Below are 16,211 nucleotides of genomic sequence, written 5' to 3' on the forward strand. Positions count from 1 at the left end.
TCTCCTTGCACCTTCACAGCAGTCCCAAGAGGTAGTGGGGATTATCTGCCCCTATTGTACTGACTTTCGACACAGCCTGAACCACACTTTTAAACTGCAATTTGGATAATGACACCTTTTGCTCAAAGCCTTCCCATGGTGCTTTTTTCTTTCCTTTTTTTTTTTTTTTTTGCATGCAGGATCTTAGTTCCCCATCCAGGGATCAAACCCACGCTCCCTTCAGTGGAAGCATAGTCTTAACCACTCGACCACCAGGTAAGTCCCAAAGTCTTCCCATAGCTCTTGATTTTACTCAGAGTAAAAGCCAAGGTTGTGACCATGGCGACAAGATCTGGCCCAAGACCTTGCTTACCTCATGTCGTGTCATGCCCCACCTCAGTGGCTCCACTGCAACCACTCTGGCCTCCTCGCTGTCCGTCAGCCAGGTGCATCCCCACGCTGGGATCTTTGTTCTGGTCGTTCCTTCTGTCCAGGGAACCCCTCCCTCGGACATGGCCTAGGTTAACCACCTCATCTTCAAGCCTGTGCCCAAACCTCGCCCTGTCAGTGAGGCCCAGCCCAACACCCTATAAATACTACCGCTCGCCCCCATCCTGCAGTGTAGTAACACCTTTTGTTTCCCCATCTCTGCCATCACTCTTTAACAGACAGGCTTCCTTGTTTGTTTCCAACTAGAATGCAAACTCCGTGAGGGCAAGGCTACTGCCTGCCTCACTCACTGACGTGGCCCAAGGACCTGGCATGGAGCAGATGGGCAGTAAATAACTGTCGAATGCGTAACCGAGCAAGTGACAGGAGTGGGGTGAGGGCCGGGCCAGGCGTGACCAGCACAGGACTGCAGCGCGTGCCTGCTCCTCCCCACAGAGAGGGCCTTTTCTGGCTTCTTGTTCGTGGCCAAGATGTGCTAGGAGCCAAGGGGCCCCAGCACAGAAAGGATGGCCTGGCCATGCGGGGTGGTAGACAGGGCTGGGCATACACTGCTTACCTACCACCTAGGGCGGCTCTTTCCTCTCTCAGGACTTGGGGACCAAGAAGGAACACAAGATGGTTAGAGGTCCTGGGGGAGTCCACCTCCTGGCTCACCCAAGTGAACTGGCAGGAACTCACACCTCTGGGGCCTGGAGTGCCCAGACCGAGGGAGAACAGACATCTCAGCCTAGACCAGCTCAACAGGGACACCATAGGAGGAGACTACCAGGATGATCCAGGGGTGGGGATAAGGCCTCTCTGGCTCCAGATCTCTGGGCACAGTCCCAGATTCAACAAGTTTGCAGAGGGGCTTCCCTGGTGGTTCAGGGGTAAATAATCCACCTGCCAATGCAGGAGACATGGGGATATCCCACATGCTGTGAAGCAGCTAAGCTCATGTACCACAGCTACTGATTCTGTGCTCAAGAGCCCGGGAGCTACAACTGTGAGCCCATGTGCTGCAACTGCTGAAGCCCTAATGCCAGCACTCTGCAACAAGAGAAGTTACCGCAGCATACCACAATGTTACTCCCGCTTGCTGCAATTAGAGGAAAGTCTACACAGCAATGAAGACCCACTGCAACCAAAAATAAAATTATTTTTTAAAAGTTTGCAGAAAAAAGTCATCACTGAACTACTGAATGCTGATTGCATACTTAATCTCTACATCAGGCATATGTATATTAATTCATTCAATTATCCCAAAAAACCAATGGTTTAAGTTCCATTAGTATGCCCATTTTACAAATGAGGAAACTGAGGCACAGAGGAATTAAGTCATTTGCTCAAAATCACACATCCTGACATCTTGTAGTAGTGGAGTTGGAATATTTTAAAAAATATTTATTTATTTGGCCAAGACAAGTCTTACTTGCAGCCCAAGGGATCTTTAGCTGTGGCATGTGGGATTTAATTTCCTGACAGGGATCGAATCCAGGCCCCATGCATTGGAAGCACAGAGTCCCAACGACTGAACCACCAAGGAAGTCCTTGGAATTTTTTTCTAATCAATACAAAACTTTTGATAATTTCTGAGAAATTTCAAGGACTAAAACATACATTTTTTGCTTATGCTGTGGAAGAGCCCATGTCAGTGTAATAATGTGTCAAGGGAACAGTGGTGGAAATATAGTGTCTTCTGAGCAGCTGGCAGTTTTTATATAGAAGGAGATTGGATTTGTACACAATTGCTTTTAATTTTTTCCCAATCATTTATCATTCAAAATTTCAAACATACAGAGATGTTTATCCATTGCACTTAGATTCACCTATTGTTAATTTTATCTATTATCTTTTTTCCTGAGCTATTTTGAAAATAACTTGCAAACCGCATTTCATGTCCAAGTACTTCATTCAGTCTTCAGCCTCTAAAAATACATTTTTCTAGAAGACTAAAATTCCATTATTGCACCTAAGAAAAGCAATAATAATCCCCAAGTATCAGCTAAAATTCAGTCTATATTCAAATTTCCCCAGCTTCACAAAAATATCTCTTACAGCTTTTTTTCCCAACCAAAATCTTGTCAGAATATACAAATTGCATTTGGTTATTATGTTTCTTTAATCTTTTAAAATACAGAACCCTCTCCACACCCACACACGCATCTTTTTTCATGACACTGACTCTTCCTTGGGTACTGTTGTTCTTTGGAGACTGTCTCTGAATTATTCTGTTTATTCGTAGTTTTATTTCATTTGTTCTTCTGGTAAATTAGAATTTAGGTCTAATGGCAGATTCAGTTTAATGATTTTTTTTTAGCAAAGATACTTCCCAACTGATGCTGAGTATCTTACCTCTTTAGGAAACACAAAATGTCACACTGCTCTGCGATCGGTGATGCTAAAAGTCTGATCATGTGGTGGCAACTGCAGGACTGCACCATTGTACAGTGGCTTTTCCTATAAACAACCAGCAAGGACTCTGGAGAGATACCATGGCAGGTGGATATCCTGTGTCCCCCAACCCTTTGTCTCATGATTTTGGCATCCATTGGTGGTTAACTATTACACTGGGGATTACAAACGTGATTTTCTAATTCTGTCTTCTCTTTTACATTAGTTAGCTTGCGTTCTTCTGTAAAGAGAAAGAAAGAAAGACAAGAAAAGAGAGAAAAACTTCTTATCAACCGGGACTGAACTATTTAGTTCCTTTTGAAGAAACAGGGTAAATTATTCTTATTGATACTGGAATTGTCTCATATTTGGTTGGCAGGTGCTCCTTCAAGTTGGCTCCAGGGTCCTTCTGACAAACACCAGTGGTCCTTGAGCACTTCTTTGCTCTCTGGGGAAAAAAAAAAAGATGTCTCTAACTCACCTGTGTTTCCCTTCCTCAGCCCTGGGATCCACCATTTTGGCACTGGGATGTTATTCCAAGAAGTTGACCTCAGAGCTGTTTTGTTTAGACAAGATCCAGCTCTGTGTGACCTTGGGCCTGTTCCTTTCCCCTTTCTGAGTCAGACTTTCTTCATCTGAACAGTGGGGGAGCTGAATCTGCCTTAACCCTGGGTCCCTCTCAGGGTGTGGCAGACACCAAGCCTTCCTGCTTCCTGTCATTCTGTCTCCATTTCCATCAAGAGGATGGGTAGGACAGGACTCCTTCACTGGGCAGTGGGGCCTGAGTGACACCTGAGACCTCTACCCTAAAAGAAAAGAAGGGAACCATCATCCGGTCCACTCTTCTAGCTGGAATCATCTCCAGCCTCTTGTGGGCAAGGACAGGATGACCTTTGGGGTCACCCTGAACTTTGACCGAAAGCTGCTTCACAGGGAAAAGCCTTTTTTTTAGACTGCCATTTTGTTATCACAGTCAGCTCAGAATCAACTGACTTTGATGTTAAATGGAGTTTTACTTCGTATCAAAGTTATAAATTCACATATTTGGATGATCAAATCCTTCTAAAAGGCTGGCTGCAAAAAACAGAGGTTCCTTACCTTCCTTTTCCCACCACTCTAAAACGTTTTTAGCCGGCTCTTTTGGTTTTAACCTCTATGTCTCTCAATAACTTCTGGTACTGTTACTTTCAGATTGTTTCAGTTTTAAACATGATCTGATTGGCTTTTCACTGTGGACACAAGACCAAGATTTAGTCCTCTTTCCTTCTCTTCTAAGTCACTTTTCCTATCCTCTCATCCTCCCCAAATGCCTCTACTGTATGTTTAGTTAGATCAGTATTCAAAGTTTGCCGTGACAGTAAATGCCATTTATAGCTGCGCTGTATAGTATGGTGTGATGAATATTCATTTCCTATATAACTTTTGTTTTCTCAAAAATTAATAATTGTCTTGATACAACTTAGCAACTAAATAACAGCAAGAAAAAATAGTTGTCTGGTTTTTCATTTGCTTAATTTTCTGTGGAATTTATAATTCAACTTCATATTCTCCAAATGATGATCTAAATCATCTCTCAGTATATTCAGATCCATCAGCTATCTATCAATTTTAATTTATTGAAGAAATGTCTTTCAGAGCCTGTGGACCTGATCCAGTATGAATCTATTGCTTTTCTCTTGGGATTTCTCTGTGCCATCGTTCTGGGGAATCCCCATTCCCTTTTGTGAGCTGAATTTCAGCTTCCTATATTCCAAGTCTTCCTTTGTTTTTAGTGAAGACCTTCATTTTGATAGAGCATACGTTCATGATGCTTTCTGAGGAAGAAAAATTTTTGTGATAATGAATGTCTGATACCTTCATACCTACTTAATAATTTGGCTCAGTAAATATTCTAGGATGGAAATAATTTTCTCATAGAATTTTGAAGGTGGTGCTCCATTATCTTCTGGTTTCCAGGGTTGCTCTTAAGAAGTCCAAAGTCATTCTGATTCCTGGTCCTTCGTATCTGTCTTCTTTCTGTGAAATTTTCTCTTTGTCTTTATTTTTCTATAACTTCCCTTGATGTACCTTGGTGTGAAATTATCTTCATACTTTGTCTCTGATATTCACTAGGTCCTTTCAATTTGGGAATTTATGTCTTTGAGTTCTGGACATTGTACTGGATTTTTTCACTGATTTTTTTTCACCTTTGTTTTCTCTGTTCCCTGTTTCTGGAACACTGATATTTGGCTATTGGGCATCCTGGATTGGTCTTTAATTCTCTTATTTTTTCTCTCAATTTCTTTTTATCTTGGTGGTCTACTTTCTGGGAGATTAAAAAACTATCTTTTACCTACTGATTGTTTAATATCTACGCTTGTACTTTAATCTTGAAGATATTTTTGTTGTTGTCATCATTGTTCTAACGGTACGTTTATAGCATCCTATTCTTGTTTCATGGGTGCAGTATCTCCTTTATCTCCCTAAAGCTGTTAATATCTATTTGTTTCCTCCATGGTTCCTTTTTGAGATTTGGTTATTTGTTTTGTTCACTCTCTTTTGTGTTAGAGGTTTTATTCAGATATCCCAAGAGCCTTGATTGTCTAAAAAATCAAGTGGAAGCTGTGACTGATGTGAATGGCTTATTGGCTGAGGTCTTCCCTGTAGGGTTATTTGGTTGGGTTGATTCATCATTGAACCCCCGTATCAGAATCTTTAGGTCATTCCTTGTGGGATGGTCATGCTCTCCAGAGAAGGATTCTCTCATTTATTGCCCAGAGAAAGAAGGTCTGGCTTCTGGCATTCTGGAAACTGGGTCGGGGAGAAGGCTGGGACTCATCTTCAGAGCTGGGCCCATGGCCTGCACTGTGCCTGGGGATAAACTTCCAGCCCTCTTTCAGTGAGGGAGGAGTAGTTGGGGAAGGACAGGACATGGATAGCCAACTGTTCTCCTACCCAGTGTGTCTAGCACTCAATTCCTGAACCCATTCGACCACATAAACTGGTGGCTTCTCAGCTTTTCTAGCTGCAGGTTTAGAATTAACCTTTCTTGGGTCTGTTAATGACTACTCCTAACCCATTTGCTTTCCAGCTTCTAAAATTCTGTTTTTTTCTCCTTTTCTTTCTGTCCTTACAGATCTACACTAAAAAAAAAAGAAAGAAACTTTTTGTCATTTTAGTGACAGAAGCCAAGTGAAAGAGGAAGCAAACATATGTGTTCTAGTCATCATTACCAAGAAATCTTTTTTTAAATTGATCAATTTCACATGCCATAATATTCAGGCTTTTAAAATGGTACAGATCAGTGGTCTTCCTATATATCCACAAAGTTGTGCAACCATCACCTCTGTCTAATTCCAGAATATTTTCATCACCCTGAAAGGATATCCCATACCCATCAGCAGTCATTCCCCACCCCCTTTCCCCTGGCAACTGTTGATCTACCTTTTGTTTCTATGGCTTGCCTAGTCTAGACACGTCATATAAATGGAATAGTACAATATGTGGCCTTTTGTGTCTGGCTTATTTCACTTATCATGATTTTTAAAAATATATATCACAATAATTTAATGGCATTATTAAAGTGTATACAATCCAAACTTAAACACTTAGCATCTAATCTGTTTCACTTGAAATAGATAAGCGAATTTTATTTACATACCAATAGTTCTCATTCTTTGATGATTTAGAACAGAATTTTCTAAAATAACTTTTGTCAAACTTTGTCTCTTCAGATGTTTGGTCAAATTCACTTAGCATGATGCTTTCAAAATTAATTTTGTGGCATGAATCAGTACTCCTATTTTTTTTTTAAATAAGACTTGTATTGAGACATTAATTCTTCTTTATGGCTAAATAATGTTCCATTGTATGAATATACCATATTTTGTTTATTCAACAATTGATGAATATTTGGGTTGTTTTTGCTTTGGGGCTAATATGAATAATGGTGCTATGACCATTTGTGTATGTTTTTCTATGGATACATGCTTTAATCTCTCTTGTGTATATATCTAGGAGTGAAATTACTGGGTCATATGTAACTATGCATTGAACTTCTTGAGAAATTGCCAAATTGTTTTCCAAAGTAGGTGCACCATAGTACATTCCTGCCAGCAATATCTGAGTTCCAATTCCTTCACATCCTTGTCAACACTTGTAATTATTTGTCTTTTTGATTACAGCCATCATAGTGGATGTGACGTGGTACCTCATTGTGGCCTCAATCTGCATTTCCCTAATGACTAATGATGTGGAGCATCTTTTCATGTGCTTATTGACGTTAAATGAAAATTTAAACATACACACAAAATACATAAAGATTAATAAAACAAATATGGTCTACGAGCCACAGATAGTGAGAAATAAAACCATGCCAACAGTTAAACCTCCCCTGGGTACCCTTTCCCAGACCCTCTTCCTTCCCTCCCTGTAGAGGCCTCCACTGTCATGAATTTGAATGACATAATTTGAGTATTAGGAAGCAGAAGGGTGGGATGGTTAAATTCAAAAGATAGATGCATGATTCTGGACAAACATGTAGGCTCTCAAAACCTGTGTCTCTATCTGTAAATGGAGATAATAAAATAAAACAGCCCTCAAAATGTCACTGTAAAGATTAAATGAAACAAAGCATGTGAAATGATTAGCACAGTGCCAGATCAAAGGAGGGCTGGGTAAGTGCTGGCAAATATTAGTACCAGAGCCTTAGAACCAGGGACTCAGGTTCATAAAATGCTTGCATTAGGGGAGAGCAGGGAGAACACTTTCCTCTCCTGGCTTTGAGATGACATAACTGAGGCCCTGAGAGAAGGAAAGGAATTTGTCTAAGTTCACAAAAGGGGGGCAGCCGCTTTATGTACCCACTCATCTTCAGGTGAGAGGGGAGACAAAAAGAATTTTCTGCTTTTTTTTTTTTTTGCTTCAAAGGGATTTCCTGTCTAGGGAGTGAACATTTGCCTGTTTCTTGAAACCTCCAAAGAGCCTTATGAATCCACAGGTCTTCCCAGAAACAAGTGACGAGAGCCCTGGGCAGCCAATGAAAGCATGCTGGCCTTTTCACCTGCCTCGGCAGGGGGCTCTCCCTACTCATCCTGTCCCATTAAAGGCAACTTGCTGAAGTGAGGGTATTTCCAGCTTTGTGGCTTTCACTTCCACTTCTACCAGGTGGGCGGAGTGGCCTCCTGTGGACGAATCAGATTCTTCTCAGCCCCAACTTCAAGAGGTGAGCACGGGGCTCAGCATCCCAGATACGCAGGCAGCGGCAGCAGCAGCAGGAGTGGGAAAGACCAGAGGTCAGAAGCATGGAGGACCAGCGTGACCTCATCTCCAACCATGAGCAGCTGCCCATGCTGGGCCAGCGCCCCGGGGCCCAGGAGAGGTATGTGTGAGCAGTAGGAGAGAGCAGCCAAATCTTGGACTGCACAGAGGTACCTGCACAGGCGCTACAGAAGGAGCACTAGACTGGGAGTCAGACGAGGCATGAACCTAGGCTCTAACTCCAGCATGAACTGGGTCATCTGGGGCAAGTCTCTGGCCGTCTGGCTTCAGTTCTCCCTCCTGTAAAATGAGGGAGTTCCTCTAGGGCAGGGGTTTTAACTTTCTTTGCATCACATACTTCTCTTCTGAAAATCAGAGAGCTCTGTACTCATTCCCTACAGTTTCCCACAGTATTAGGAGCTTCCCAGAGTCCCTTGAACCTGGGCCATGACCCCTAGATTAGAAATTTTGAAAATATTATGGATCCTAGATGGAGAAGCAGATTTTCTAAAAGAGAATGGCAGAAGCAGCTCATCACAGAGGAGTTTCCTTCTAGTTATCATAAGTTGGTATATGTGTTTATATCGAGGGAATTATAGTTGCAGGTGTCTGTAGAGTAGATGAAGATCTTTGCTATCACAGGAGGGAATGAGAGATGTTGGAGGAGGGTCAAAAAAGGGTGAGGTGGGGGGCTCTGGCTAAATTTCTAGAAGGGGCTGTGGGTTGATGTGGGTGGTGCCCTGCCCATGTCCCTTTCCCTTGCAGTAAGGGGCCAGCACAGCCATCCAGAGGACCCTTTCCCAGATCCTTATCCATCTGTTTCCCTGAAAAAAAAATGGGGAATGGTTAGAATACAGCTACCCTAATGTCCCTCCCCCCCTGATAATTTGCATATTACAGTGACCTATTGTGATGTCAGCAGCTGCCAGGCAGAAAGGGGTTTGGGAGAGACTCTCAGAGATATCATGAAGAACTGCATACTGTGGGACATTTAACTAGAGATAGACCATTAGTGCCTGGCCTGTGAAAACCCTAGGGAATCCCATGGCTCGGAGGACCAACTCTTGTGAGGGCTGGATTCTGTCGTGTATGGCTTATGTAAATCACAGTTTCTCTCTGGGTCTAAGTAGTAGCGGCAGCAATAATAATGAGTGGTTATGATAATAGTTCCTATTCGTTATATGCTTGTTACCAATCCTCAGTTCCTGTTAGATATTAGTATGGTTAGTTTTGTGGTGGGCATATAACTAAATGCTAAACTCAGTCATAATTATTTTACTAACTCTTTAAGTTGGGTACTTTTATTATTCCCATTTTTACATAAGAGAAAATTGAGACTCATATTAACAAGTGAGTCACCAGTTATTGCAGCTATAGTGAATCCTGGAGCCAGAATTTGAACCCAGGACTAGTCTGATATTAAAATTTGAGTTTGTCTACCATCTGACCCCCTTCTAGAGGCACAATTTGCAGGGAGGGGAAATGGATCCCCTCTGAGCACAGGCCGCCCAGTGAGTTGCAGAGCCAGCATGGGCTCAGTGAGCAGAAAGGGTGCCCCCTTGTCAAATCCTTGTCTGGTTTTCCCTCAGTTCAATCACTGATCTAAAAACTGTCCTGGCCTGTTTTGGACCCTTTTGTGAACACTTCTGCCTGGCAACATTTGTACCATGATTCCTCCCAGTTCTGGTTGGCTCCTGACTTTGGCCAATTACTTATTCAAGAAAGAGGCAGTAGAAAGGAGGAAGTGACAAGAGTTGGCACTCATCCAGAACCAGGAGACAGGCCATCAAGATGCATAAAGAGGAAGGAAACCAGATGCTAAAGTTAATTATTAACTCCCTTGAGATTAGTGCTCAGTGTTACAGACTGCTAACTAGGTGCTTGGTACAGAGTCAAGAGCTTTATCCTGATCTCATTTTATATAACAATCCTTTGGGTAGATATTCTTACCTCAAGTTACTAAGAGAGGTTGAGTGACTTGCCCCTGTTCCCTGAGCTAAGGGAATGACAGAACCAGGATTACAATCCAGGTTACAGGGTCTCATCTTTATTATGACTCTCTAGATTCTTAGACCTTATGAGAAACTGAAGTTCAGAGAAGAGAGTGGGAGGCACAGCTGGGACTCAGCTTGGGTGTGGGGTTGCTGAAGAAGTTAGGTTATAGAGCTTGAACTCAGGAAGACCCAAGCTTGGGTGGACTTTTCACCACTTCAGAGGCCAGGCCGCCCCTCTTCCTTGGGAAGGCCAAGAAGTAGGATTTGTTTGCCCCTCCTGTCTGGTTTTCTCCTTTTCTCCACACAGGATTTTTACATTCTCCTTTCAGAGTAATAATCCCCTGGACTGGGCCTTGGTCCAGAAATCACAGAGGATTGGCGAGCAGAGAGGCAATGAGAATGAGCCATGTTTGTGATGTCATGAATCACTAGGCAGCAGGGTCTTCCTGGGGTTTCCTCAGCTGTCCTTGCTGGTTCCCTTGAGAAGACAAGGCCCTTGTTCTTGGCTCTTCCCCACACAGGGGCAGCTCCAGGATTTCTACCTGGGAGTGCTATAGGGGCAGCAGTGGCTGGAGGTAGGGGGGTCAGGGGAATATCGTCAAGCTGCAAGTTCATAGGCCCTTATTTGCGCTTAAAGCGTGTGTTTGTTAAGGGCAGCTGAGGGCAAGGGCTGGAACTGTGGGGGCACATTCCCCCCATTCCCAGCCAGTCCCCAGGGCAGCCGCTTCTGTGGACTCTCCTATGACCTATGTCCCGCTCCTCCCCCCTACAGCAAGTGCAGTCGTGGAGCCCTGTACACAGGCTTTTCCGTCTTGGTGGCTCTGCTCCTGGCCGGCCAGGCCACCACTGCCTACTTCCTGTACCAACAGCAGGACCGGCTGGACAAGCTGACGGTCACCTCCCAGAATCTGCAGCTGGAGAACCTGCGCATGAAGCTTCCCAAGCGTGCGTGCCCCGCCTCTGTCCCGACAACCCCCCTGCCCCTCACCTCAGAGAACCCTCATTCCTGCCCCAGCTGGGCCCACTGTCCTTGCCCTCTGGTCTGGAATTCCAGCCCTTCATCTGGGTCTGAGCTCTTGGTCCCTGGGTGTGAGTACCCTCTTCCGTGGGTACTGGGACCACACTCATGCTGTGCCTTCTGCCCCCACAGCTGCCAAGCCTTTCAGTCAGATGCGGATGGCCACTCCCATGCTGATGCGGGCGCTGCCCATGGCAGGCCCGGAGGTAAGGCAAACCCCAGGGCAGTAGGAGAGGGAAGCTTACCCCGCCTGGATGGAGGGCAAGTGCCAAGGGACAGGGGAGGACACCTGGCTCAGGAAAAGCACAGCTGGAGAAGGGGTCCTGGCTGTTTGGGGGAGGAACAGGAATTCCAGGGGTGAAGGAGGAAAGAGCCTCTTGGGGCCCTCTCTGGGAGGAAGGCCCAGCCCTCCACAAATTATAAAGTGCCTCTAATTTCCCAGAGCGTCTCACAGTCCCTCCTATTTTCAGAGCCCTTGATATATAGATGATGTTTCTGTTCACAAAACTATCTCCTGTCCACAAAGCCTTGGGAAGGAAAGCTTATGCAGAGTAGAGGAACAGGATATTGAGGCAGGAAGGCAACAACCTGCTCAAGCTCTCACAGTGGGAGGTGGTAGAGATGGACTTGTTGAACATCTGGGAATCCACTCTCTCACCCAGACCCCAGGTGCTGGCTCTGCTCTGGGCCCCACCCCCAGGGGCCAGTGCTGGGAACTCCTTCCTTCCTTCCACAGCCCATGAAGAACGCCACCAAGTACGGCAACATGACACAGGACCACGTGATGCACCTGCTCCTGGTGAGTGGAACCCGGCCAGGCAGCCCTCTCCCCCCACCCCATCCCCACAGGCCCCTGGCTGGGGCTGCGCTTCAAGACCTGCACTGGGCCCGGCTCACAGCAGACATTCAATATGGGCTCCGCAGATTAGGGAAGGAACACAAGTGTGGCCCTTAATGTTCCATGAAGTTCAGCCCCACTGCTCCCCGTATTTTTGTGTTTGAGATGGAGAAACTAAGGCCCAGAGTCTGGAAGTGACTTGCTGAAGATGCCCGTCTTATTCCTTCCCAAATTTTTACTGCATGTCTACTCAGCACCAGGCACTGTGCAAGGCTCCGGAGCCACAGTGGGGAGCAATTAGATCAGTTCCTAGTCCATGGAGAGCTCAGGCTAGCATGGGAGACAGACAAATGACCAGGTGATGAGGGATGTGCAGGGGGCTTTGAGGGAAAAAGAGACCAAGATCTGACCTAGCTGGGGTGGGAGGGTTGGGATGAAGTCAAGGGTTCCCTCTGAAGGAGGTGAGACCTGGAAGATGAGTAAGAGTCTGCAACGATCAGAAGACTGGGGACTGTTGGTAGAACTGGGTCTCCCGACTCCCAGTCCCAGGGTGTTGTAGCTGAGCCCCTGGATTACTTTAACACATCCCCTTCCCCATTAGCTCCAGTGTGGTGAAGTCTGGGCTCCACACCTCAGAACCAAAGGTCAGGGCAACATGAGCTGTACATTAAACATTGCCTGCCTGGAAGTTTTTTAACCTTCCTTCCTGCCTTGCTACCCTGCAGAAGGCGGACCCCCTGAAGGTGTACCCGCAGCTGAAGGGGAGCCTGCCAGAAAACCTGAAACACCTTAAGGACTCCATGGATGGCTTGGACTGGAAGGTCAGCAGCTTTCCCTGCATTGGTACCCTGCCTCCCTGTCTAAACCAGCCCTGGGACGAGGGGCGTGAGCAGGGAAGCCGTTCTCAGGAAGCTGGAGGTGGCTTCCCAGCACTTAGGAAGCTCCCACCATGGGAGAATGCTTGGACTTGAGGAACCACCTTGACCAAACCCTGTGGGGTGTCTAAGGGGGAACCAGGTCCCCACTGGCCCTCCATGTCTCTGTCCCCAGGGGCACAGTCAATAGGGTGGGAGTGGGCTACTAAGCCTGACCCTCTGCCTTTATCCCCATTAGCTCTTTGAGAGCTGGCTGCATCAGTGGCTCTTGTTTGAAATGAGCAAGAACTCGCTGGAGGAGAAGCCCTTTGAGGTTCCACCAAAAGGTAAAGGGAATGTGAATCTTGGGGAGGCGGGGTTTCTGGGAGCTCCCTCATCCAAGCACAGGGTGCTTCCAGCCTCTCAGCTCTCACTCCTATTTCTCCTGCCTGTTCTGGGCTTGTCTGTCCCCAGCTCCCATCCTGTCCCTTCAGGAGGTGACCTCCCTTGTGGAGGATGGAACTGCACAGGAGGCCCGGAGCAAAAACCACCCAAACCATCCCAGGAGTCATAGCAATGATCTTCCTCAGCCAGCACTGCATCCTGCAGGCTCCCATGAGAGGGTTTGGCTCATGAGTCCCACCCTTCCAAGGGACCTCTCCCAGGTCACACAGCCATGGCTGCTAGATAAGAGGGCCTTGGGGTTCTTCCATCTCATGGGCAATGTGTACCAGGGTTTTCAGCCCGAAAGCCTTTACTGGTGCTCTTTTCTCATCCTGGTGCTAATTGCCTATGTGACTTTGGGCAAGTCTCTTCCCTCTGGGCTTCAGTTTTAGAAGTGGAAGATCAAGGGCCCACTGTTCCTGAACCCCAGGATTCTCCGTCATGGATTCAGAGGGCACCTTGCTTGTTATCTTAACCAACTTCCAGCTAATGTTCAAATCCCCTCTATAACAGCCTCATCACATGGTAACCCCCATTTCTACTTGGATACCGCCAGTAATGGGAGCTCAGACTTAGCAAGGAGTCTACTGCTTTTCTCTAGAAATCAGAATCATAGGTGCAATTCTAAACTCTAATAGTCAGAGTGTCAGAAGAAATCATCATGTTCTGGGATGAAGTAGCAACACAGCAATTCAATTCCTCTCTGATCCTGGACCTTGCTGGTCCAGGCCTCAGTTTTTCCACCTGTGCAATTGGTAGAGCAAGGGCAGCCACTTGGACAGAAGGCATCAGGCACACAACAGTGGTATGTGGACCTCTGGTTCTGCTGAGACCCCAGCCCAGAGCCCGCTCACTCACTGTGTTCACCGTGCCTGTCGCTTCAGTACTGACCCAGTGCCAGCAAGAGGTCAGCCGCATCCCTGCCATCCACCCGGGCGTGTTCAAGCCCAACTGCGACGAGAACGGCAACTATATGCCGCTCCAGTGCTATGGGAGCATCGGCTACTGCTGGTGCGTCTTCCCCAACGGCACCGAGGTCCCCCACACCAGGAGCCGCGGGCGCCATAACTGCAGTGGTAAGCAGTGGCCACTATGCCAGGAGCAGGAAGGATCAGAAAGGCTGAGGGGCAGGTTGTCCCCCCGGCACACCACGGGCTAGGACACACAACGTGTCCTCTCCGGGAGCAGCCACTCAGCCATGCACCTGCCCACCATGCACTCCTTATTTTTTTTGTGTACTATTATTTCTCTCCTTATGTCCACGCTCATCTACTTAATTCATCTGTCCTCCAACCCTTCCACTCTACCCACCCACGTGTGCATCCAGGGTCCTCCAGATCCACCCATCTGATTTCATCACCCCCTCCTTGGCCTCGCTCATTTAGTTCCCCAGCCACATCTCATTGCCGCTTGCAGCCATCCAACAAGTGTCCTTCCATTCACATCTGTTCTACCAAGCACCAGGCTTGTGGCAAGGTTGGGAAGAACTAGTCCACCCAGGCTCCTTGCCAGTGGGCGCAGTAGGCTGGACTACAACTAACAAGTGGACTCTCTGCTCCTTTGCAGACCCAATGGAAATGGAGTATCCATCATCTGGGCTGGAGGTGTAAGCAGGATTTCAGTCAGGTAAGCACCCTTGCAGAGCATCTGGTCCCCAGCAGCTTATCCCCAGAGGGGCCAACTCGCTCGTGGATGATGACCCCAGGCCATTCTCCAATTTCCTTCTCACAGATGAGGACCAGGGCTGGGGGTTTCCGGGGCCATGGCAGTCAATTCTTGTATCCAAGCAGGAGGCAGTGGAGGGTGAAGGGCCCTTGACTGCCACAGGATGCTGGGAGGGGGCAGGGACAAGTGACTCCAGCCCTAACCTGCTGCTTCCTTCCCTGCAGTCGCCCCGTGAGCTCAGCAGATGCAGACGCCAGCACCCAGATAGCCCTGCAAGGCCACAGCTTCCCTCCCTGCCCCAGCCCTTCTCCTTCCCTTACATACCCCTTCCCTTGCCATCTCCCACCCTGCACCTCATTCTATGAGACTCTGCCTCTCCATCATTCTTGGACACAACAATCATATCAGAACGGCACAGATTAGTGGTACACTCGCTGCCCAAACTCCCAGCCACTAGCAGGGACACAAGGCCCAGGGACATGGACCGTGAGTGAGGCTGACCCCCAGTGATGACACCACAGCAGGCTGACAGGGAACTCCAAGATCGAGGCCCAGTGGTGGGAAGGTGCAGGGAGAAGGGACGGCACTGTCCCAAGTCCCAGGATGGACACCTCTGCTGTCCCATCCCCTCCAGGTCTCAGCTTTCCAGCCCTTTAACTGGGGGCATGAGCCACCCCTTCCCTCTCCCCAGCATCATACACCCAGGAAGAACCAGCCTCCCCGAAGTGCAGCCCCTCCCCTCACTTTCTGCCACCCCCAGTTCCCTCTGCACAGCCAAGCTTGTCATCAGCCCTCCGGCCACAGCTCCTGTGAGAATAAAAGGTAGTGAGTAGAACACTCCCGGCTCTCAGCTGTTCTGTTGGGCATGGTCTGTCTACCCCAAGGGGGTGAACTGAAGACCTTGAATCCTGTGGTCAAGGAGGGAGGTCACAGCCTGGGGAGCCCACACACAGATGTCGGGCTGGGGGGCTGTGGTCCATGTTTCACACATAGGAATACTTTACTTCCAAGAAGAAGAAACAGGCTCTTGCCCATAATTCTTTAAGCTTCTCCTGTCCCCGTTTTCATTTCTATACTAAGAACAGTACAAGTGTAATGACAGATGGCAACAACTCAGGCCCTTGTGTTGGGACCACCAGGGAGTGGGGGCTGTGGAACTGGGGGCCAATGTCCTACTTAAGGGGTGGCCGCTGTGCAGCCCCAGCCGCTTGTTGACAGGAGGAGCACAGGCCCCCATGGTCACATTTCTGGACTTTCCAAGAGGAGCCCTAAATGAAAAAGTTTATTGAAATCTCTCCATTTCTAAGTCTGAAGACTTGCTAGGAGTTCAAAGAAACCCAACAGGACAATGCTCTGCA

At 47.2% G+C, this 16,211-nt stretch overlaps 1 protein-coding gene across 1 annotated transcript; it reads left to right on the top strand.

The window, feature by feature from the left end:
* The first annotated feature begins 7,976 nt into the window (after positions 1-7,976).
* On the top strand, positions 7,977-15,690 carry CD74 (CD74 molecule). The gene is made up of 9 exons (XM_055429647.2): positions 7,977-8,161; positions 10,807-10,979; positions 11,185-11,258; positions 11,789-11,851; positions 12,616-12,711; positions 13,004-13,091; positions 14,073-14,264; positions 14,755-14,814; positions 15,078-15,690. The coding sequence occupies exons 1-8, from the start codon at positions 8,085-8,087 to the stop codon at positions 14,796-14,798; spliced, it is 807 nt and encodes a 268-aa protein (XP_055285622.1). The 5' UTR covers positions 7,977-8,084; the 3' UTR covers positions 14,799-14,814; positions 15,078-15,690.
* The last annotated feature ends 521 nt before the right edge of the window (positions 15,691-16,211 follow it).

Source organism: Moschus berezovskii, chromosome 8, assembly GCF_049115385.1.
Source record: "Moschus berezovskii isolate FMDL1 chromosome 8, NW_MosBer_1.0, whole genome shotgun sequence".
Taxonomy (NCBI): domain Eukaryota; kingdom Metazoa; phylum Chordata; class Mammalia; order Artiodactyla; family Moschidae; genus Moschus; species Moschus berezovskii.